Below are 25,041 nucleotides of genomic sequence, written 5' to 3'. Positions count from 1 at the left end.
GTTAAAAAATGATAAAAATAATAAAGCAACAGCTGTAGACATTCACATCAATCACATATTCCCCTTGCAATATAATCACACTGTTCCATACAGACATAATCACACAGACACACACACAAACTCTTGCATCCACACACAGACAGTAATACTTAGAGACATGCACAAATACATAGATCCACCATCCACTTTCACTACCACGTAAGACTCAGAAGCACACCCAGCTGTGTGCAACACCTCCCACTATATTGCAATGAAAATGCACTCTGAAACACTCCGTCACAAGCACACTCTTGGGTGTGGCCATGTTTTCAGTTTTGACAAGCATATTTTCCAAGTGTCTTCACTGATCTTCCTTTGAATGTACCATTCTGGGGAAGATAAGTGTGTGCTCTTCGAAGAATTCTCCTCAACATGACCCACTTTACCCTCAGTGACATTATTTTCTCAGTCATAACATCCACTCCTTCCTAAATGTGGTCACAGAGTGATACCCAACAGGAAGCCACAATGTATGCTCCCCACCTTAAACTATTTCACAATCCCTGAAGGCATCAATGTCCTGTCAGGCAATATTCACCTGCTGTGGAAGAGACTGCTGCAGCTCTCGTCATGTGGTCACCTCAACTGTATCAGCCATATGTTTCTAGGACCATCAAAAAATGACCCCCTAGGCCATCCCATTTCTTGGCCTGCCCTTAGCCTGAATTGCTCTTTATAAGACCAGGAATTTGGACTTGTCCCTCTCTCTTACAAAAAGTGCCACTTTAAACAAAATCATTGTAATGCTTCCTTCATGACAGTCATAACGTAGTAGTTAATAACTTTAGAGTGACATCAAGCGACAAAGTGATGGAGTGAATTTCACATATTTTCTTGAATGATAGTGCTTAAATATGGAAATTTCTAGCATGTCTCTAAAAGCCTTATTTACGGTAAGAGTTTATAGAGAAGACATGAAAAATGAGAACTAGATTTATAAAAACAAAAATATATCAGGCACAGTTAATATTTAGAACATACAAAAGAAAGACCAGGATGTTTGTGGATATGTATTACTCAGATTTCCTTCGGAATTAGTTACAGACTTTAGCCTATGTAAGGAAACAGGTTGAAATTGGAGGGGAGGTGGTCTCAATCAGGAGCCTTCCGAGTTATCAAGTGGAATTTAAATTGCATTCAATAGAAAAGGGAAAAGTGAGTAAAGACATCATTCGGTTAAATTTAAGCTGGCTAAAATGTAAAACATGAGGTAGTTTCCATTCAGAAGACTCAGGTGAAGAACTATACCTTCTTCTGATTTCACTAGGGCCCAGGGTCTTAGGTCTAATTCAGTTTGATGGGGTAAGTGTTGAGTTGACTTTCCCTGCCATGGACTCCTTAGCTGATTTGGTTGAAACATCCACCTGGAGATTCTGTAATTTAGCACAGTACTTATTCCCCCTGCACTGTAAACCCCATGAGGTCAGCAGTCCTGGGTTCCTCGGGCACCACTGAATCATCTGCCCTTGGCACAGCGCCAGGTATGTCACAGCATTTAATTCTCATTTAGTGAACGAAGTGTTTCCTCCTCAGGCAGAGGTTACTCTTCCACGCTAGCTGCCTTCTGCATCTGCCATTCCTTCCGGACTGCGTGGTTTACCATCCAGCAAGGCTTTTCTGAGTCGTCTCCAGAAGATGTGCCTCCCCAGGACACTGTCCTCCCACTCCAGGTAGGTGTTCCTGTTGAGAAGGCGATACAGCTCCACCTGCTGCCGCAGCAGGGACTTCTCCAACTTCTGCAGGACGATGAAGATGATGCCGGCACGGCTGCTCAGAAACTGCCAAGTCTGGGCAATCTCATACTCAAAGATGCACCATCGACTCTGGATAAAGTGCTGGGACACCACGACGATAACCTTCCGGCTTTTATGGAAACCTTCCTGGATGATGTTGGCGGCGATGGCCACACCAGGAATAAAGTCTCTGTAGTGAAGGCAGAGCTGAAAAGGGGGCACCCCCTCCTCCAAGTTCTTTACCAATTCATTCCTCACCCAATCTTCGTCCTGGCTTGAGTAGATAACGAAGGCATCATAGGTGCTTTCACCTCTGCTATACTTTTTACAGCCAGCAAGAAGCATCAGGTGGAAATAGAACTTATACACCAGAACCACCACCAGAGAAACCAAGAGTACAGTGAAAACCGACACAGTAATGATGGTCTTTCTCACCTGACAGGTAGCATTCCTAAAATTCAGCATGGGCATGCCCTGCATGTCCAAAGGTTTTGCACACACCATCTGTTCAACTTCCACCAAGAGCTGCCTCTGGTCCTTGACCCACTGCAGGAAACTCTGGTGTTCACAAACACAAGCAAAATCATTCCGAGTAAGATTTAAGGAAGATAGATTACTTGGAAAATGCCGTAGTTCTTGCTCCTTAGAGGCCACTATACGATTAAAACTGCAGTCCAGAGTCTGGAGGGAGTGAAGAGGTTCATAAGGAATTGTATCCAATGATAAGAGGTGGTTGTGACTCATATTTAGCAACTGAAGTTTAGGGAGTGAGTTAAATGCCACTTGGGACACCTGTTCCAGCTGACAATCAGAGAGGTCTAGAATGGTCAAGTTAGTCAGCTCCATGAAAATATTTGGAAGGAAGTTGTCCTGGAAAGAATTGCCAGCCATTTTTAAGATTTGGAGGCTGATCAAGCCATTGAAGATGCCATGGAAGGCAACTTGGGTGTGAGTGTAAGAAATATCAAGGTAACGGAGGTTTTTGAGGGGTAGGAATACTGAAAAATCACTGACCTGTTTCAAACTGGAATGCTGGAAGTCTAGATATTCTAACTGTTCTAAGCCCAAGAAGTTTGAACTTATGGTAATAATATTGTTGAAGCTTAGATCTAAATGCTTCAGTCTGGTTGTCCCCAGATCTCTCTCAGAACAGCAACTCCTGAAACTAAAGTCATTTCTACTGAGATCTAGAAACTCAAGGCTTTCCAACTTAACCTGAGTAAAAGTGTTCCCAACTTCGTTGGCAGAGAAAACAAGCTCCTTGAGAGAGTCCAGCTTCCATGTGGGAAATTGTTCAAATTCACAGTTAACCAATTCTAACCGCTGCCATCCGAGATTTTTAGGGAGCTGTTTTAGCCCGTTGAAATACAGATGCACCAGAGAAATGGTAGAAACGTTTGCCAAACAATTAAATGAGTCAATAGCATCCTCTGAGAACTTGTCAAAGTATGCTATCCGGAATTTTTCTATGATCAAATTGCACAGTCCCTCCAGGATAGATTTGTCAAATCTTTCCAAGTTCCTTTCATTTTTAAATTCTCCCAGAACCAACTGATGGATCTGTAAACCTGCCAGACCTTGAATAGAAGCTTTCATTACATCTGTACTATTAAAATTACTTCTCAAAGTCAGTTCACGGAGCTTAATTTCTTGAAAGGCACCTGGTTGGATAAAGTCTAAAGGGTTTAGGGACAAGTCTAAAGAAAGGTTGAGTAGAGGCTTTTGACGTAGAACCTGTAAGTCTTTATGGTAAATATTTTGGATCTTGTTATTGGAAAGATCCAAATACTCAAGGTTGGGCATGTTAGAAAAATATTCAGGTAATTTGAAGGAGTGGATAAGATTGTGAGCCACATTAAGCTCCTTCAACGTTTTGAGATGTCCAATGGGGAAGTCCTCTAGAGATGCTATATTTGTCTCCACAACCACCAGCGTCTGTAAACTTGATAGTCCAGAAAAAGCTCCTGGGAATAACCTCTGGATAGGATTTCCTGTCAATATCAAGATGGAGAGGTGGTTTAGGCCCTGATATGCATCATCTTCAATTATTTGAATTTCACACCTACGGGGAAAAGAGATGCAGATTATATAATATTTCTGCTGAATCAAAACTCAAAATGGAGTAACCACCCCAGTCACCTAGCTCTTCACACAGATGTGACATGCCATATGATCTATGCCATCGACAAAGACATGAAGCAGGACAGATCATGACACGAGCAAATAAGAAACCCCACAGATGCAGTATTATTACGCTGGACACAATGACAAACTCTTTTTAGCACACTAGGCACACGTGCTAAGCAGAGGCAACACATCCATCAGAAAGAAGTCAGTTAAAGATCAATAATTGGGATACGTGAAGACTGTATGGCTGATAGAGTATGTAACCACCTTGGATTAACTTTAGCTATTTCCTGCCATACATAATTGTGATTGTCCATCAGATTGGCACAGATGATATGGATAGCTGTTAGTTGTTAGGCATGCTAAATAACCGGTCAATGTCAATTTTAAAGACATAAAAAATTACACATTTGTGTTACCCTCAATGTCTATGCAGAGTTCTCCATGTATGATAGCTAGATATTTGAAAGTTGTGGTTATCACAGGTAAATGTTAGTAGTAACAGGTGATGGGAGTGAGTTGTATGGAAGAAAAGGAAAGTATACTATGAAACCTTATATGGAAGGAATGTACCTAGACAGAGGGGACCAGAGCAGGCTTCCATGAGAGCACTTAAGTTGAAACCTGAAAGATGAGTAAGGATTACCAAGAAAAGGAAGTGAGTCTGAGGTAGGCAACAGCCATGATACATGGAGGAACCATAAGAAACTGCTTCTGTGTCTGGAGTACAGAGAGGGAAGTGGAGGAGTGTGAGACGAACTTGTGGAGAAAGGAGGATACAAAGCAAAGGCTTCAAGACTGGATAAAGGATTTTGAATTTTATCTCCAGAGAAATGGAAGCCATGCTGTATACAGTGTTCATAGAGGTGTCCTACAGACAAGGTTCTTATCCAGCCAATGAATGGCAAGTCAATGGTAAACACCTGCCAGTCCTACAAGTGCATGACAGTTACAATTTGCAAGTGAGTTATTTCCTAGTCCAACCTGAATCACGTTAACAATTTCTCCACTTGTCCTATCCTCTCCATGTGGGTCATGGGTAATCAAAGCATTTTGGTCCAAGCTTTTGTTATCGATTGGTAATTCAATAGAAGGTGGAAGATGCTATAGAAAGAATACTGGAAAAGTGGGCAAGATATCTTGGCTCTGGTGTCTTTGATGTCCTCTCTCTCATATCACATGATTTTGGAAACTTCCTCTCCGGACCTTAGTTATCACCTTTCTAAGTGAGGCAGCTAAACTTGATTATTTCTCAAGTTACTTTCAGTTATAGGATGTTGTAACCTATAAACTTATGTATATTGCTGTGTGCATCAGATGACTGGAGAGGTCTTGCTGTTGCTCTGTCTCATCAAAGGGGGCTCATCACTTTAGAGAAACAGAGCATTAAGATGAAAAGAAAATTTAACTTGGAAGCAGGAGATGTGACTATGAATCTCTGCTGCAGCAAGCTCTACAAAACATAGAGAGTGAATGTAGATACATTACTTAAACTCTCTGTACTTCAGTTTCCTTGTCCAAAAAAGCAAATACATGTGTCAATATGTTTCCATAAGAATAACAGGGTGCCTGGTCTATTATAAAGCATCCTAGAGGACTAGTTGAATCACTACATGTGAACATTGTGAAGGGATATAAGAAGGGAAAGGATATCTACAATACTATGTTTGTCCTTGCCCTAAACCGTAATCAAGAGAGAGAGAGAGCTGGCCTCTCTTGAGGCACATAGTTAAGGCCTCTGAGAAAAGTTCCTTAAATATTCCTTATAAAACACATGGTCTGATGAGAAACTACTTCTTGCTTTAAAAAAGGGGAAGGGTGATCTGTTTATCTTAATTATAGTTCTTGAAAAAGTCTTATTCAGAAAAATGAAATTCAGAAACTAATGAAGTGCTATAACAATAGTAATATTTTTATTCTTATAAAGTCTGCCTTATAAGGTTTTTAATATATATGCATGTTAACATCCACGATCACATTTAGCCCTGTGTGGTAAGTTTCATCATTTCTGTTTCACAGATAAGAATACTGAGACTCAGGGAGATCAAGTGACATGCCTCAGTCCATGTGGCTGTAAATGTTGGAGGAAGATCTGGCTCAGGTCTTCTGAGCCCCACAGAGCTCTCTCCTCAACCCCCACTGCCTTTCAAAACGCTCCATTCCCTCTTTGTTATACACTTTCACTGTCCAAGTTAGAGTATAAAACATCAGGTGTCCCCTCTTCTTTCTATATAAAGATCTGCTCTAAAGAAGGTTTTCATGCTATGGTCTTAGAATTTATTAAAAGTTTCTATGATAAATAGCCATATATATAAATGCTTCTGCATTTTCCCCAAACTCTTATATAGAATATGATCCATTATCTAGTATATTTTAAAGTAAGGCCCTAATGATGAAAATAATTTTAGAATCCAATTCTCTCCCCAAAATAATGATAATAATTTCACCTGCCCTAATAAATGTTACATTTCCCTGAATCAGAAAAGAAAAATCTTAGTCACTGTTCTTTCTTACAGCAGATATTTTTCTTTGATCTTGTCATCTTTCTTCTTGGGTTACTTATATCTTCCTATTTGCCTATCTCTATCACACTTTCAATATTCTAGATATTTTTTTGAATCCTACTCAGTTCATGAAATCTGTCTTGATTACCCACTGCAGAGAAGGCCTCTCTTTTGAACGACACAACATTTTGCCTCTAGTTTGCACATAGCTTATCACTTACTGGTGTGTATTCCCATGCTTATCTCAGGTTCAAAAATCCCAAATCAGAATCAAGTAACATTTATTGAATGCCTACTATGGGCCAACATCATGCTCAGGATTTTAATATGTTACTTCATTCAAGTGTGTATGCCCTCTTTAATAGCTGGAGTTGTATATATCAATAAACTTTTATTTCCTAGTAGACTCTATACTATATAGCAAATAGTACTCAATAAATATCTGCTGGTGAAAGAGTTTGAGTCAATTTTCTCCCCTGTCCTAAAATCGAAAGATAGAACTGTTCTTAGAAATTGTCTTGTCCAGGTACTCATTTCACAGATGAGGCAACTGAGACCTGGAGAAAGGAAGGGGCTTGCCCAAAGTTATACAGCAAATAAGATACCTGTTGAATGACTAAGTGAATAAAGAGGAGACTCCTGACATAAGAACGAAATGATAGAACAATGAGCATTTCACCTGGTGCCGTGTGTAAAATCTCAGTCATTACCTGGATAAATCCAGCACCTGCAGTTCTGGGAAGTTGGAGAAACTATGGCTGCCTAAATTTCTCAGGGGGTTAAAGCTCATGTCCAGGTCCTTGGTTGATGAGGGGATGTTGTCGGGGATTTTGTGAAGATTCAGGTCCATGCATTGGTAAGTAATGTTAGGAACCACCTGCAATGATCACATATTAGATACAGTGTCTTAATACATGCACCTCAATGGACTGCCCTCTCCACACCCTTCTCCTAGGCCAGACCCATGGAGACCTCCTGGACTGGGGCCATCCAACCATCTTTCATCCATCAATCCATCCATCCATCCATCCATCCACTCATCCACTCATTCATTTATCCACTCACTTTATAAAATCTCTTACTCTAGATTTGGAAGGGGAGAGAACTTCCTATGTCCTGTTTTCTAACCTCTGCTATCACAATGGCAGCATTTAGGGAGAAGCAGGGGAATCAAGTGCTGAAAGGCTAAGGCCCTGGAGTGCAGAAGCCCTGAGTTTCACCCCAGTGTTCCATGGGATTTGGGGCAAAACCTTTTTTACACCAAGTACCCCACAATTGTATACAGCCTCGAGGAGACTATCAGTTCAGGTGCCTGGACTTCATAGTCATAACTCAATTTTTGCCAGTTGCATTCTCTCTTTTGGCTGATTGACCTTTGAATAGGTAACACAGACATGGGGAAAAATCCTTCAGATGCTTGGACTTCAGTGGTGTTAACCTAGCAAATAAGGCCAGGTACTTTATGCTCCCTTGGTTCCTATGCTTGTTTCCATCATATTTCCCAAATTCTTTGTAGGCCTTGTTTTCTAACTTCCCATTTAATTTCTGAATTCTCTGATTTATTCAACAAAATTTCTTGCTTAAGCCAGCTAATTTTGGTTTTCTGTTTAAAACCAAACCAAAATAGAATCTGTTAAAAGGATTAAATGAAATAAGGTATTTGAAGAGATTATCCCAAAGCCTATTACAGTGTAAATGATCAATACATGTTAACATTTATTGTTATTAGTTATTATTAATCCCCTACCATATGTGGGCCTATTTCTTATATGTTATATACTTTAATCTTCAAATAAACCTTTTAAAGAAGAAGAAGTCAGAGTGATGGAATAATCTGCATAAGGTCTTACAGGTCACGTGTGCAGCTCTTCACTTCATCGATGGACGTGTCTCTGGAAATGCTATCCCCTGTAGGAGCCTCCCAGACCATACTGTCTCATAGAGGATGGTACCAGGCATCCTTCCCTTACGCTCTGTCATCTGCCTTCTCAGGGTGTATCACCATCTAACATTACACTGCCTATGTGATTGTACCATGTGTCTTGTTCATTAGCCGCACTACATTGTAAGCTTTGATATTCTTGCCCTCTGCTATGTCTCCAGCACTCACAGTTGTGCCTGGCAAATGGTGAATGCTCACTCAGTATTTATTGACTAAATGAGAGAATACCTGATTGAATAAAGATTTGCTTAAGTCCAAATTGTAGCCGTTTTATCTAAGTGCTACGGACAGTACAAAGACCAGTGTGAAATGGCTCCAGACTTCAAGGAGCTTACAATCTAGAGGAAGAGCTAAGATAGGAACACAACTCACACTAGTGTAATGGACCGTAAACCAGGCCTGGAAATTTCTTTTCCCCAAAATAGTTCCTTTGGCACATAAGTGGTAGAGGTCAGTTCTGGATCCAGGGATTATAGAAGGCCTCTGAGAATGAGAAGGTTTCAAGGTGGGTCTTCAAGGATAAGCAAGATTTGGATATGTGGAAAGAGAAAGAAGTAGAGAATAATGTAAGCAAGAAAAGGATGGAAACTATTTCAGAGCGGCTGGTCCATAGTGGGAGAAATGGATCCTAATCCATTGGGGAAGATAGAGCCCTGTGGCAGTATTTTTAATCATCTAAAATATGTAAGTTGAGCAATTTCTATGTGCTAGGTACTGGGTATAGTCTAAGCTTTGACAGTAGGCATTTCTTGTAATTCAGGTGTCTGGTTTAAGCTTTAATTGGGGGAGGCATCAGCTTCGAAGAGGGCTAAGATAAACACAACACCAGCCACATGACTAGATAGAGCCAGGACTTCTTCCCCCACTGAGCCTTCTTTTTTTTCCCCCTCCACCTCCTCCCTTTAACTCCCTGCTGTTATGTTTTAAATTCACCACTAAGAAGGGAGCCAGGGAAACCCTAAGGCCCCATTCTCAACCCCAGTAAAAACAGAACCCCACATGCTTGAGCAGTTTTTCTCTCTACCCTCAATATTGAGGCCACATGTGTGGCCCTACATGTGCTATATAATTTCCAGGTCTTATAAGTTATAAATTTTTAGTTTTTCAAAGTTTCCAGATGGTTATTGCTGAAAGGTACCTTACAATCCGAAAGAACCACAAGGGCTGGTCCAACCCAACATTGGTTATTGATAGACTGAGACCAGCACAAAATGCTGGGATATAGTGATAAATAAAATCAGCAATGTTATCCTTCACTTATAGATTCCATTTTAAAAGAACGGAAAAATAGTGAACAAATACACAAAAAGTATTTAATGATGTGCTATAAAAAGTAAATCGTCATAGAGATTAGAGGCAAATATGGGGCATAGGGAGTTCTACATGAGGTGATCAAGGAACACTTCCAAGAGGAGGTGACATTTTATTTTATTTTATTTTTTTTAATTTTTTTTTCAACGTTTATTTATTTTTGGGACAGAGAGAGACACAGCATGAACGGGGGAGGGGCAGAGAGAGAGGGAGACACAGCATCGGAAACAGGCTCCAGGCTCCGAGCCATCAGCCCAGAGCCCGACGCAGGGCTCAAACCCACGGACCGCGAGATCGTGACCTGGCTGAAGTCGGACGCTTAACCGACTGCGCCACCCAGGCGCCCCAAGGAGGTGACATTTTAGCAGAAATATGAAGTGAGGGATTAAGTCATGATGATAACTAAAACTGCACTTTCCATCATGGTAGCCACTAGCTACACATGGCTATTGAGGATGAGAAACAGTCTAAATTGAGAGATATATTAAATGTAAAATACATACTAAATCTCAAACACTCTGTGCCACAGAAAGGCTGTGAAATATTTTATTAATAGTTTAGTATATATTACATTTTCAAATAATATTTTGAATATATTGGGTTAAATAAAAATATTAAAATCAGATTTATCAGTTTTTATTTTTTCAAAGTGGCTATCAGAAATTTTAAAGCTACATTTTAAACTTAGTTAGCTACAATTTAGTTAAGTACAACTTCGGCTAAATTTAGTTGGTTACATTTATTGTTTAAATAAGATGATGTGACCCACATGATATTGCCTTTGGGCAGCACTGATTTAGGAGCAAAGCATTCTAGCTAGAGGAAGCCAGTGCAAAGGCCGTGGGGTAGCAAACTGTCCTAATAGCACTCAAAAGTTATCACAAGTTGTTAAGAGGGCAATTTGTTGGAACTGAGACTTAGGCAAAACAACAAATAAACAAACAAAAATGTGCAGAGTTAATTAGAGTGGGGGACTCCAGAGGCATGAGACCAGTCACTATCCAAGACTCAAGGCCAGGAAAACTGAGGACCTGCCCTAGGGTGGCACTTAGGGGATAGGCAGGGTTGGACGGGTTTTGGAGACTGAGAATATGGGGTGTGGGAAAAGGGAAGGTGTGATTTTATCTAGTGGTGACTTTGATTAGAGGACCATCCCCATTAACCTAACAGCAGGAGGGACACAGAGGAGACAAGGAGTAGGGCTCTGGGCAGGAAATTGGAGGAAGGGAAGACTTTGAGATGACAAATTTGTCTTTGTTACTTATGGTATGTATTTCCCCCATGGTATTTCCGCCATGCCCTCAATCTCTGCACACCACTGGTTATGCTTTTCTTGAGTTTCTGACCCTGTCACACATTAAATCCCAGGACATTCTCTTGGTTATTGGGTCCTACCATGGGCTCCCAAAGCACTTGTGAAAGTCCATGCACAGGGTGGGGAGGGACAAAAGAGATCCATCGTGAATGAGATTATGCAAAAGTCGGTTGGTATTTCACAAAGAAAGAAGCCATTGCATTAGCTGTCATTTTATATGGTTCTTTCTTCCCCCACCCCTTGTATCTTTGTTTCTCATTTTCCATTTTGCCTTCATTTCTCTTTCTCCCCTTTTCTTTTCTAAACTCCTTTCTTTTCATCCTTTGGAACCAGGGCTAGATCCACAAGTCTGAAATCCACTTAGAAAGTTCTCCCTATTAAGAGAAAACACACACACCCCCCCACACACACCCCGCCCCCACACACACTCACACACTCCTTCCTGAGATTGAAAGGGGTGAAGTGAGTGCTTGAAGCTGAGAGTACAGACCACTAGCAGAAGGAAATGACAGGAAGCAGACTTCTTACAGCTCTCTGTTTAAGCGGGTATTATTATAATGCTTTCATAGATGTGAAAACTAGCTTCAGAGAGGTTTAATAACTTCTTCGAGATCACACAGCCCAGAAGTCAAAGAACAGTGATTTTAAGCAGATCTGACCTAAAGCCCCTATTAGCACTTAAAGTCCTGAATGGGACATGACCCATGGGCTACCTGTTGGTGCCATGGAACAATGAATTGTTTGGTCCCTGTGCCTTCTCAAGTCCTTAAGGTAATTTGACTCTTTTTTGCAAATGAAATTCGGCAACTAGCAGGGGATCCACAGTGGGAAGTTCTGGGCAGAGAGCAGTTTTTCAGAAGCAAGACAAATCTCATAGGAGATGAGCTGACACTAACCACGTACCTCCACACAAGGGTCCCAGCTCTCAGGTCTCAGGCAGGAGAGGAAGGCCATGGCTGGGATCAGAGTCCCAGCCAGGCGGGTAGGAGGCATCATTCTGGCATTTTCTGTGTCCACAAATGGCTCCGTGAAACATGACACGCTGTATCCGCCTGCTGGTGTGGCCTCCGGGGTACTGCCGCTTTCTCTCCCCTGCTCAGTGCCCTAGGACAATGACTGTATTCAAAGCAACACTGCGTTCCGAGGCAAGAGGAAGTGAGAAAGGCAACCTTAGCATTCTGGGCTTTTGTTTCTCTAATATTTATGTCCCCAGTCACAGGAGGGGAAGTTAGAAGAAGAAGAAAATGTCTGCAGATCAGTGGTCCAAGTAACAGCAAGAGGAAGCTGACTTCGATCCCGGGAAGTCATCTGACCTCCTGGTTAGTGAACTTAGGAAAGCAATCAAACTGGTCAAACAGCCTGCGCAACAATCCAGGACGTGGCTTTCCAGTTTCGTTTTAGTACAGGAAACTCACTGTATGTATTCATTTCCTAAAGCTACCGTGACAAATTACCACACACTGGGGTGGGGGTGGGGGGCTTCAAGGGCAGATGTTTATTTCCTCATGAAGTTCTGGAGCCTGGAAATCTGAGATGGAGGTGTGGGCAGGGATGACAGCTCTTCAGGCTCTCTCCTCGGCATACAGGTGGCTGCCTTCACTTGCTCTTCCCTGTGTGTGTGTGTGTGTGTGTGTGTGTGTCCCAATTTCCCCTTCTTAAATGGACATCAGTCATTTTGGATTAGGGTCCATCTATATGACTTCATTTTACCTTAATTACCTTTTTAAAGCTTCAGTCTCAAAACACAGTCACGTCCTGAGGGACTGGAGAACTTCAGCATGGATTTTGAGGGGAAAACAATTCAGCCCGTAGCAACGTCAGCTCTTGTGAAATCTTGTGAAGAAATTCACTTTTGTGAAACTGACTGAAAACACAGCTCCAGTGAACCACAGTTTGAAAGCCCAGCAATATTGGGAAGAGATTGGAATGAAGAATCAGATATACTGAAATCCAAACTGAGGCTGGGTGACTTAAGGATGGCCCCATGGCATTTGTCAGTCACTTCATACTACTGATCCTTAATTTCTGGTCAAAATGGGACAATGCCTTTAATCAGAATCAAAGCTCGAATCTATGAAATTCACAAAAATCAAGCCATGGGACGGTAGTCCAATGATGCAAGCCACTAAGCCTTAGTTTTCTAGCCTTTGAAATGGAGATAAATCACATTTGTCTTACATGATCAACTTTAGTTAATCTACATAAAATGTTTAGTCTAGTACATGCTTCATCAGTATATTCCATAAATTGGTAGCTATTATAGTCATTAAAAATATATGTAAAATGGGGATAAAATAATACCTCAAAGTATTGCTATGGGATTAAATGAGTTGGCATTTGTTAAACTCTTAGAGCTGTATCTGGGATGTAGCAAGTGCAAGGCAAGTTTCTGTTAAACAAGAACATCGGTAAAAATGGGGGTATTGCTAGCATTGTGTCCTAGATAGCTCTACCAAGATGTCCTGCTGGCACCTCAAGTTCAACATCTCTAAAATCAAGCTCCGAGGGAGCATGTAATAGACGACTGAGCACAAACTCTTGCAGTCTTCTTCAACACAAGTATACAATTAAGCTAAAAATAGTCCCACTGTCAAACTTTTGCTTTGAGGATTGAGACTATGTAAAGATCATAGAGCAGTGCCTGGCACAGAGTAGGTGCTCAATAAAGAAGAATAGTTCTCTGAAATGTAAATAGCATTTCACTTCCACATAGTCATCCCAGAAGGAAATCGCTTTGACTTCCTCTTTTTTTCTCATCAAATGCACATTAACTACATTTTCTTGTTTTCTGCATTTTTGTTGCTCTGCCTCCCGGCGTTGCTGGCTAGGATAGACTGTCCCTCCCAGGGCTAGACAGTCCTTTGACAGCAAGTGATTTGCTCTGGAGTTCACTTTTCATATACAAATGCACCAATCCTAAGCTCATACTTTGAATGCCTTTTCTGCCTGGCTTATATACTCTAGGAGGCAATTTTCTGCCTTAGATACCAGGTACCAGATACCTAGAGAAAGCACCTATACCCCATAGCTTCCTGAAATTATTCAAACTAGCCAAGTCTAAACCTGCTGACCTTATGTTTTCTTGCCTTTCCTACTTCAGAAACTACAACCAAACCTCCTGCCTGTGTCTTCTGTTTGCTCTTTATGCCTCCTGACAGATGCTGGTGCTTCCACATGTGGCCCTGCATGGTGCAGTGTGTGGCCTTCCTCTTGGGAACTGTGAACAACAAACTAGATTTTCAATGGCAATCATCTCTTGATCTGTTGGTCTCACCACACCTGAATGATAAAACCTACACTTTAAAACATTCTACCATTTCCTAGAGATTTGATCTATAAAATAATTCTAAAATGTCAGTCTTCATTTCTATTAGCATTGCCATTGAATATATCCCTTGGCCTGGATTAGCAGAATACACTATTAACGGGTCTCTCAGGGACCAGGCTCATTTTTGCCAATGACTTAACTCTTCTAATCCATCCCTTATCCTGAAAGCAAAGCAATGTTTCTAAAATGCAAATAAAATCACCTCATGTTAATAATATTCTAATGTGTATTGCCTAGACCTCATGCCTTATGCCTCTAACACCCACTAGACCCAGACACATCCAGACACACCCAGACACACACACACACACACACACACACACACACATTCTACCTTCTAAGAAACAAATGTGTGTTATTTCACGCCAGACAAAACAAGGTCTTGTTACTAGAACAAGACCCCATTACTAGAACACAGCACTCAAGGGGATAGAGTAATGTATGTGTAATGGTGCAAATCCCCTTTCTTCCCATCACTAAGGAGAAAACCCCATGATGGCCAAGATGAGGACTAAGAGAAGGGGTTGAAGACAATCTCCCAGACTATGTTTCAAGGATGTGAATACACACATTTTATAGAAGTCTTCTTGAAAATTATTCTTAGCCAAGAACGGGGAGTTAATGATAGTGCCTTGTAAAGATGCTTTTTTCTTTCCATGGGATTAACACACCATGATCTACTGACCTCAGTCAAAGAGCTCTCAGTTCTGTGTGCCCCTGCCAGGAGACAGGCCGTGTATCAAATACAAAAGAGAAACTCCTGGGCCCATAGTTTCCACTGCAATACAGTAATAATCACACCCTGGGTACAGTCGAGGAGACCCCGCCAGGGGCGTGGGAAGCAACTTGCTCTTCTAATCCCTGTGGAGCAAGGTCAGCTCAGGACCCATAAGCATTCAGTCAGTTGAGGAATTTCCATCTTCATCAGAGTTTTGGAAGAAGTGTTTGGTATTATTTGGCAGGCACTACGTACTTGCTAAGAAATAAAGAAAGAACAAAATTGACCTGTGCTAGGATAGGCTGATTTCTGTATCTACCTCCACATTTCAGTGACTTAAAACAAGAGACGTTTCTTTCTTGCCCATGCAATGTTCAGCAAGAATATTCCTGATTGGAGGTACTCCAAGAATGGTTCGTGGGTCCAGGATCCTTTTATTTCATTATGGTAGAATATTCAATATGCAGCCTCTAAGCCTGCTGCGGAAGGTGAAGAGAGCATGGGAGGACACACAGATACTTAGAAATCCTTGCTCAGAAGTGACCTACATTATCTCTACTCACACATTATTGGCCAGAACCAGTCCCAAGACCACATCCATTGAGGACTCTCTCCCGTAAGCTTCAAGCCTCCTACCCACCACCCAAAACTCACACCCACTCACACACACAGACACACACAGACACACACACACACACACTGGGATATACGGCTCCACAGCACCAATTCCATGTTATGGAAAGGAACACAAATCATCTTTGATCAGAGAGTTATCTTAGCCACAACCTTAGCATCCTAAAATACCCATTTATGGTAATTAAAATAAAATAAGGGTAAACCGTCACAACATAGCCTGGATCAGAGAAGAAAGGCCCAGTTAGTTTGGCATATCTAAGAACTAAACCTGATTCTATCCAACAGTTCCACATCTCACAGTTTCTCACATGTTAACACCTCTCAAATCAGGATGCATCTCATAACTGACAATATATTACAATTATACTTTCTCCTTTTCCTTGCTTAGTGATAAATACAGTAACGGTACGTCTTAAGATCAGTGGTATCTTACGTTCAATGAGAAATAGTTTGTCACTAGTTGACTCCTTACAACATATCCTAGGCTAATGTGTATTCTGCATCTACAAAGGGACATAGAATACTCAACGCTTCCTATTTTGACCCACAGACTCTCTTTTATCTTTGGATACCCACTACCAGTCCTCTATCCTTTAATGTGCCCTGAACCACCGTTCCTATGATCTAAAGCACACACAAAAATGTTGCTTTTAAGCAGAAGCATAAAGTGTATTCTGGCTCCAAGTGACCCAATTCCTGTCTCCGGGGCAGTGTCCTTACATTAAGTACTGTCCTGTATGTTTCAATATTTTCTCCCGAATGCTTCAAGTCCCAGGGGAGAGTGAGGGTACCCCCCCCAACCCCCACCCCAGGAGCTCTCAAGCCTAAGTAGCACCTATTCCTTCCCAGCCTGAAGTGTTTATGACATTTCCTGTGTCATTTAAAAAATTACTTTGAAGGCATTCAGTGGCTCAGTGCGTTCAGCATCTGACTCTTGCTGTCAGCTCAGGACGTGATCTCACGGTTGAGATAGAGCCCCACCTTGGGCTCTGTGCTAACAATGTGCAGCCTTCTTGGGATTCTCTCTCTCTCCCTCTCTTTCTGCCCCACCCCACTCGTGCACTCGCTCATGCTCGCTCTCTCTCTCTCTCTCTCTCTCAAAATAAATAAACTTTAAAAAATGAAAAATCACTTTGAATTTCCCATCTCTATACTGTCTGTCTCTACCAGTAGAATATAAACTCCATGAAGGTAGAGGCTTTGACTGATGTTCACATATGTAGAATTGCATGAGTAGGTACTCAGTAAGTAGCTGATGAATGAATCGATGAACAATGTATGTGAATTTGTTTTTACTATGTCGCTGATATTTTCAAGTACTTGTTATCTTTCCATACTGAGTACTGCGACTGTAATAAGATGTTCAGTGATTATTCTGGACCTTTCTTATACTTTCCTACCTCCTGTTATTCCCCAGAGGATAACATGTGCCCCCAGGATAACCAACACAGAGGCACATAGAGTCATAGCAAGTGGGTTAAGATGAAAATACTTGTGCCTTCTCATGGGGTACGGAAATCCTTTGTCTCTTTTTCTGAGGCAGAGGTTGGTTCTTTAGAGCCAAGAGACTATCCTTTCTTTGTTCTGTCTCACAAATCACCAAATTTCCCAGTTCATTCAGACTCTGGAAAGACATCATGTAATCTAGAGAGGGCTATATTTAAAAATATTTAATTATCCAATTGACTTTCTGGCATCATCATTTCTTGGTGTGAGGCTTATCTTTAGCATTACTGAATTTCCTTAACTTTATAATGGAAATAATACTGTGGCCCAATTAATAATATTATTTGAGGGTTAAATGAGGATGTACCTCTAAACATTACAGTTTTATACAAATGTTGACTATCTTTCATTAATTAATTCACCAAATATGTGCTCAGTGCTTAAACTCTGCCAGGCACTGTTCTAGTCATAAAGGACACAGCCATGAACAAAACAGACGCCTGCTTACATAGAGCTCATGTTCTAACACGGAGAGAGCCAATAGCAATGATAAATGACATAGTATATTAGATGATGTTAATATATGTGGATGAAAAATTTTAAAGGGGAGTAGGGGGTATGAAGAATGGTTAGTGGTATTAAAGTTTTAAGTAGGACCATCTGAGGGGCACCTGGGTGGCTCAGTCGGTTAAGTGTCCGACTTCAGCTCAGGTCATGATCTCACGGTTTGTAAGTTCAAGCCCCGCCTCGGGCTCTGTGCTGACAGCTCAGAGCCTGGAGCCTGTTTCGGATTCTGTGTCTCCCTCTCTCTCTGCCCCTCCCCTGCGCATGCTCTGTCTCTCTCTGTCTCAAAAATAAATAAAACATTTAAAAAAAATTTTTTTTAAAGAATTCAACTCTTGGTTTCAGTTCAGTTCAGGTCATGACCACAAGGTTCGTGAATTCAAACCCCACATTGGACTCTGCACTTACAGTGCAGAGCCTACTTGGGATATTCTCCTTCTCCCTCTGTCTCTGCCCCTCCCCTGCTGTGCTCTCTCTCTCTCTCTCTCTCTCTCTCTCTCTCTCTCTCTCTCCTTCAAAATAAATAAACAAACTTTATTTTTTTTTAAGTAGGGCAGTCCAAGTATGAGATAGTAACATTTTGAGAAAATTCTTGAACGATTTGCTAATGATACAGATATCTGGGAGAATATTCTAGTTAGAGTAGTGGTTCTCAACTGGGGGTAGTTTTGCTCCTAGGGAACTTTTGGCAGTCAGTGCCCTCTGCAGATACTTTAGGTTTTCATGGCTTGGGAGCAGAGAGTTTTGCTACTGGCATCCAGTGAGTAAAGGCCAGGAATGCTGCTAAATATTCCACAATGCACAGGATAGGCCCCTAATCCAAAATATCAATAGCCAAGGTTAAGAAACCCTGAGTTAGAGGGATAAGTTAGTGCAAAGGTCTAGACAAAAGAAATTACCAGAACCAACAAGGATGCCAGTGTAGAGAAGTGGTCATCTACATCACTTAGGTCATTGTAGGCCACTGTAAAGATTTTACATCATCTTGATCCCTGCCCCAGACTCCCCAGGCAGACATCATCACTGTCTTCTTAGTCTCCCACAGCATCATCTGTCATGCTCAGGAGTGGTGAATTGTCTGCTTCCCTCACTAGGCTCTCAGCTCCTTGATGACAGCAGTTGAACCTGGCCTCTGTCCACACCCCATGCCTATCATAGTGCCTGATACTCAGTTCAATGCATGTTGGTCACCTCAATGATTATACTAATAATTGTGGATGACCATGGGAATTGATTTCATTTTTATTTCATATATAGGCTCATAAGATTCAAGAGAGAACATATTTTGTCTGTAACATTCATAGCTAGAGCTCCACTGCCCAATCTGTACCAGGTGCTCAATAAACATTGAACAAAAGAATGAGTAGATTATACATAGTGAGCCCATCCTTTGATTGCTGGTCAGTCAAATTTCTCCTCTCCTTAGCAACTTCTCTTCAACAAAGGAAGGAGAAATTGAAAAGGGATATCTGCCCTTTGTCTAGAAGACAGCCTATGACAAAATATTTTCAGTTGGCATCTGATGCAATGCTGTGCTGGACTTGTAGGTCACATTGTGACACACTACTATGGACAGCACATGCATGCGTAACTCAGGGCACATATCTTTGGAAATAAAAAAAAAAGATAAGTGGGGTGCCTGGGTGGTTTAGTCGGTTAAGCGCCTGACTTCGGCTCAGGTCATGATCTTGTGGTCGGTGAGCTCAAGCTCCACGTGGGGCTCTGTGTTGACAGCTCAGAGCCTGGAGCCTGCTTCGGGGTCTGTGTCTCTCTCTGTCTCTGTCCCTCCCATGCTCCTGCACTCTCTCTCTCTCTCTCATTCTCTCTCTCAAAAAAAAAAAAAAAAAAAAAAAAAGATTAAAAAATTTATTTAAAAGGGTAAGGACATGAGTATGTAAACATTTTTCAACTACCTGGTTGATTCTATAAGTAGCTTTCCTCTCTTTTAGTCTCCCATACTAGAAGGATTCAGGAATCTGGAGGTGACCAGGTAGGACAATGATGAGAGAATATGCAAACTGGGAAATAAACATTAGCAACTAAAAATTACCCAGTGAATGGCTTCCCTGAGGTTCAAGAAATATAATTCAATCCACGAAGAGTCAAAAGTATGGTACAGAATTCAGAACACCATTCCTGGTAGAACTAACTTATCTCATGGACACTCCCCAGATCCTCAGTATTATCCCTGGCCTTTGTGAGACTTCTATCTAAGAGCTATGGCTTCCCTGTAGACAGCATCATCCCCAAACCCTGCCCCTCACATGCTCTCCCCCTTCCTGTGGACCCTTGATCCTTCTCTTCATCCCAAAGCCAGACATTCTGTGAACTATAGACTTCAATATGAATTGTTAGTTTTCTCCTGCTCGGCTTGGAGTTGTTGATGGGTAGGGGAAAAGGAAGTCTATAGATCCTAAGGAGAAGAGCATGGGACAAAGAGACCCTTGTGGAGTGACCACCAAGGTGGGTAGGGTGGGGTTGGGGGGAAGAAATATTAAAATAAAAATAAACCAAAAGGATGGATACTTATTGCTTACATGATAAAGATGAAACTTTTGTTGCCCAATTATTTTATATTTTATGCTTATGTAAGTACTCACCTCCTTTCCTGCTTTGAGTCAAAATAGGAAAAGTTGGGGGGAAGGAAAGAAAAGAAAAAGAAAAACCATTTTTAGTGCCTTGGTCTAAAAGGTTGAGGCTCCGGGGAGCAAGAAGATGCAGAGAGAAAGAGAAAATAAAAGGTTTGATGTGACATTGTGTAAAGGGATTGTGCTTGGAGTAACTAAAAAATATGTTTAGAATCCTAAACATAACTATGTTTCTATTTTGATTCTGCCCTTTTGATCTATGCCAAAGGGACAGTGCTTTTTTCATCTTTGACTCCTTTAGAGCTCAGCACGGGGAACTGCTCAGAGTAAATAGCCATCGACTGTCTCCTGAATGACTCAATAAAGGAACAACCTCAATGACTTGGCATGAAATAATAACTGAAATGTATGGGGTATGCATTATATTGGGAGTCTTGGCTTCTAATACTTCATCACTTCCCAGCTGTGGGCCTTCAACCAAGTTACTTAAATTCAATAAGCCTTAGTTTCCCTCCCTGTGCAATGGTTCTTGTAAGGAAAAAATGTGATAATGTGGGCTAAGACCATGGTGACTTTAAGATGTAGTATTTGGATTTATGTTACTACTTGATGGAAATTTCTCATTGCTTGTAGAAGAGTAACACTCAATGCACCTTCCTGATAACAGACAGCTTATTCTGAGTTGATTTGTCAATATCTTATATCTTGGAGTTAGTTGGAGTTTCCCATGACTTGAGAAGATAAAAAGTAAATGGCAGATGGCACTTTGTATGTCGGGGTTTGATCATCACAGTCTGTTTCCTTCAAGAAAGGAGCACATATCACCTTACCCGAGGCTACTAAAATTGGGTGTGAAGAGGAGATGTTGACTCAAGCTGTTTGGGGAGAAAAGTTGTCTTCCAATGCTTCCAGCTCAGGTCAAAGCTGACCTCCACATTTTTCTCTGCTTCCCTCTTCAGCATCCTCTACTCTCAGCCCCACATACTCACACATACCAGGTCAAAGTGACCTCATTTTCCTTTGAGTTTTTTTTAGAAATAGTGTCCTGGAACTTATGCATGCTTATCTATAAAGAAAGGCATTTTATCGCAGCTCATATCCGCCGCAAACTGGGAATTCCCCCAGGAAATGAAACTTACATTACACATATATGTATTCTACATAGCACTGTACCCTGCAGAAAAAACATCAACTAATAGAAGGGAAGAGGAAAGGAAAGGAGGGAAGAGGAGGGAAGGAAGGAAGGAAGGAAGGAAGGAAGGAAGGAAGGAAGGAAGGAAGGAAGGAAGAAGGAGGAAGGAAGGAAAAGACTGGAGGGAGGGAGAAAAGGGTACATGAGAAGGAAGGAAAGGAGAGGAAAATAAATGATAGCAGAATAAATTTTAAAAAGGGAAAATTCAAAAAGGGTACATATCATAATCCCCCCCCCAAAATCACTATAATAAAGCACAATGTGAAAACTCAAAAGTCTTGCAACTGAAAGAGAAAAGATCCTCATTCTCTAAGAACTAAAGTGAATCCTCTTTCCATTTCCTTCTAGTAAGGTGGCCTGGGACTCCTTGGTCAGGGCTGCACAGCGAAGCCCACAGGCCCAGCTGCCTTGGGGCCTCCCAACAGCATTAGCTTTATTTCCGCCAACCACAAGTATTTGCTTCTGCCTCTGTCCCAGTCCAGCTGGAGAACACATGGTAGAGGACTGGACATTCTAAAATCTCTCTTTTGCTCATGATAGGTGGTTTCCATGGATGTCCCTCATTCCTTTCTAACTCCTTCACCTTTAAATGTGCTGAAAAGTGAGTTTGAAATTAGACTCAGAGCCATATGGCAAACCTTAGGGGCAGCATATGGTTGCAGGTTGCTCAGTGCTGATCTACAGCATCTTTAAGCTCACCTTTTATCTCTCTCTATACACAGGAGGCAGTGATAGGGTCGCAGTTCTGTACTTTGATTTATTCTGTCCTTCATGTGGGAAAGTGAGACTCAATACAGCATCCATGTTAAAGTTTGTTTTAGTTTTCTTGGTCATGGTGGGGATGTAGTGCAGGGAAATATCTACACACCTACTTGAGATCAGTGGGAAGCAAACTGTTAGGGGTAGAGATTCAGTCTGTGAACTTAAACAATGGTCTGTCTAATAGAAATGTGAGTTTGAGTCAACCTAACTAGTCTCACCTGTAGATTTGGATCATGCCAACATAAACTGCAGATAGGGACAAATCAGTTTCATGGAAGCAGGAGCATACTGCTGAACAGTTAATACAGTGAGGTGACAGGGAGAGAGAGGAGTTCTGTGGTCAAAGCATGGAAAGTAATTTTTTTAACAAGCTGAAAGACTTGAAAATAAAGGGGTACCGAGGAAAAGTGGAGAGCCAACTGCAAGGAATGAAAGATTGCGAATAAGTACACACTGGGAAGTAAACGAGTCGGGATCTAGCTCTGAAGATGCTGGGCCACAGCATGTCTGCCTCATCTTACTTCACTACCAATGCCATTATTGTTGCAAGGACAAAGAATACTATTATAATTGAGTCAGGTTCCAGAAATCTTGACTGGACCCATTGGCAGTGGTTTGGCCATGCCCCACCATTTGTTTCTTTCATGGAGTCAAGTTTCCAAGAAAGGAAGCTCCTGTTTCAATGAGTAATAACATATTTTTCTTTGGGAAGAAACTCAAACTTCGTTATAGAAATGCACTTTTCTCATACAATTAAATGTGGCAGAGATGGAACTCAAATCCAGGTTTCTTTTTTAATTCAAGCTGTGTAATTACACTACACTGTACACTAAACCAACGAACACGTAGACAAGGGGGAAACCCTTTAACATGGAAAAGGGGAGAACCACCGCAGAATACCCTGGGGGAGAAAGAGAAAGGAGAGAGAAAGGGTTTCATAACTTTGGAATAAAACAAAACAATGTGATTTTATCATCATCACCATGGCCATCTTGAGATCCAGTTCGTGTGTTAGGGTATAGCTTTAATAATATGTCACTGTCCTGAAACCATTATTGCACTGTATGTCAACTAACTAGAATTTAAATAAAAATTAAAATAATAATAAACATAATACATCACTGAACCATCATTAGGGCCCTAAACAGCTTGTGGTTTTTTTGTTTTGTTTTGTTTTGTTGTTTTTGTTTTTGTTTTTATTTTTGTTTTAGAGTAATCTCTACACCCAGTGTGGGGCTCTAACTCGCAATTTTGAGACCAAGAGTTTCATGCTCTACTGATTGCCAGCCATGCCAACAACTTGGTTTGGCTCTGATATGCATTTCCCTGATGACTAATGATGTCAAGGATCTTCTCAAGTGTTTATTGGTCATTTATATATCTTCTTTGGAGAAATATCTATTCAAGTTCTTTGTCCACTTTTTTTAAAGTTTATTTATTTTTGAGAGAGACACAGAGCATGAGTGGGGGAGGGGTAGAGAGCAAGGGAGACAAAGAATCTGAAGCAGGCTCCAGGCTCCAGGTTGTCAGCACAGAGCCCAATGCAGGGCTCAAACTCACAAATGCGAGGTCATGACCTGCGCTGAAGTCGGACACTTAACCAACTCAGCCACACAGGCGCCCCTCTTTGTTCATGTGTTAATTGGATTGTGTCTTTCTTATTGAGATATAAGTATTCTATATATATTCTGGATACTAGACTTTTATCAGATTCATGATTTGCAAATATTCTCTCTCATTTTATGGGTTGTATTCACTTTCTTGACAGTGTCCTTTGAAGCACAGATGTTTTAAGTTTTAAAGTCTAAATTATCTAGTGTTTCTTTCATATTCATGCCTTTGATGCCATATTTCAGAATCCATTGTCAAATCTGAGGTCATGAGGATTTATCACTATGTTTTCTTATAAGAATTTTGCTGTTTTAGCTCTTCCATTTAGATCTCTGGTCCATCTTGAGTTAATTTGTGTAAATGGTGTGAGGTAAGGATTCATTCTTTTGCATATGGCTATCTAGTTTTTTCACCACCATTTATGGAAAAGACTAATCTTTTCCCATGGAAGCGTCCTGTTATCCTTGTTGAAAATCCATTGTCCATAGACACATGGGCTTATCTCTGAACATTTAATTATATTACCATACTAATCTACATGTCTCATATTATGCCAACATCACATTGTCTTGATTACTGTTGCTTCATAGTATGTTTTGAAATCAAGAAATGTCAATCCTCCAACTTTGTTGTTCTTTTTCAGATTGTTTTGGCTCCCCTGGGTCTCTTGAAATTCCATGCAAATTAAATTTTTTTTTAATGTTTTTATTTATTTTTGAAGGAGAGAGACAGAGATGGAGCATGAGTGGGGGAGGAGCAGAGAGAGAGGGAGACACAGAATCAGAAGCAGGCTCCAGGCTCTAAGCTGTCAGCACAGAGCCCAATGCAGGGCTCGAACCCACAAACTGTGAGATCATGACCTGAGCCGAAGCCGGACACTCAACCGACTGACCCACCCAGGCGCCCCCTTTTTTAAGTTTTTTTTAATCTTTTCATTTATTTTTGAAGGAGAGAGAGAGAGAGAGACAGAGCATAAGTGGGGGAGGTGAAATTCCATGCAAATTTTAGAATCAGCTCCTCATTTTCTACAAAGAAGCCAGCTGGGATACTAATAAGGATTGCCTTGAGTCTGTAGATCAATTTGGGTAATATTGTCATTTCATCATTTTCAAGTCTTCCAATCCATCTAACAAGCTAGTGATTGTTTCATTTCATTTATTATACTCTAGAATTTCCACTTAGTTCATTTTTATAATTTTCTGGCCTACACTTTAACGTGTATTTC

General features: G+C 41.1%; 1 protein-coding gene across 1 annotated transcript; it reads right to left on the bottom strand.

The window, feature by feature from the left end:
• Positions 1-954: 954 nt before the first annotated feature.
• Positions 955-12,195, bottom strand: TLR4 (toll like receptor 4). The gene is made up of 3 exons (XM_047068596.1): positions 11,875-12,195; positions 7,114-7,280; positions 955-3,834 (listed from the first exon to the last, which is right to left on the bottom strand). The coding sequence occupies exons 1-3, from the start codon at positions 11,965-11,967 to the stop codon at positions 1,593-1,595; spliced, it is 2,502 nt and encodes an 833-aa protein (XP_046924552.1). The 5' UTR covers positions 11,968-12,195; the 3' UTR covers positions 955-1,592.
• Positions 12,196-25,041: the final 12,846 nt, after the last annotated feature.

The sequence above is a fragment of the Lynx rufus genome, unplaced genomic scaffold (assembly GCF_022079265.1).
Source record: "Lynx rufus isolate CCGP_SWC_20201006 ecotype Redwood Valley unplaced genomic scaffold, mLynRuf1.p SCAF_10, whole genome shotgun sequence".
Taxonomy (NCBI): Eukaryota; Metazoa; Chordata; class Mammalia; order Carnivora; family Felidae; genus Lynx; species Lynx rufus.
Note: the sequence above shows the minus strand (reverse complement) of the source record. Positions and strands in the feature narration are given on the sequence as shown.

Bases quoted from the DNA above. Each gene is read 5' to 3' on its own strand.
- TLR4 (XM_047068596.1), bottom strand. From the start codon at position 11,967: ATGATGCCTCCTACCCGCCTGGCTGGGACTCTGATCCCAGCCATGGCC. The intron at 7,281-11,874 runs GTACGTGGTTAG...TGATCATTGCAG, and splicing joins GCTGGGACCCTTGTGTGGAG to GTGGTTCCTAACATTACTTA. The intron at 3,835-7,113 runs GTAATGACTGAG...TTTTCCCCGTAG, and splicing joins CAGGTGCTGGATTTATCCAG to GTGTGAAATTCAAATAATTG.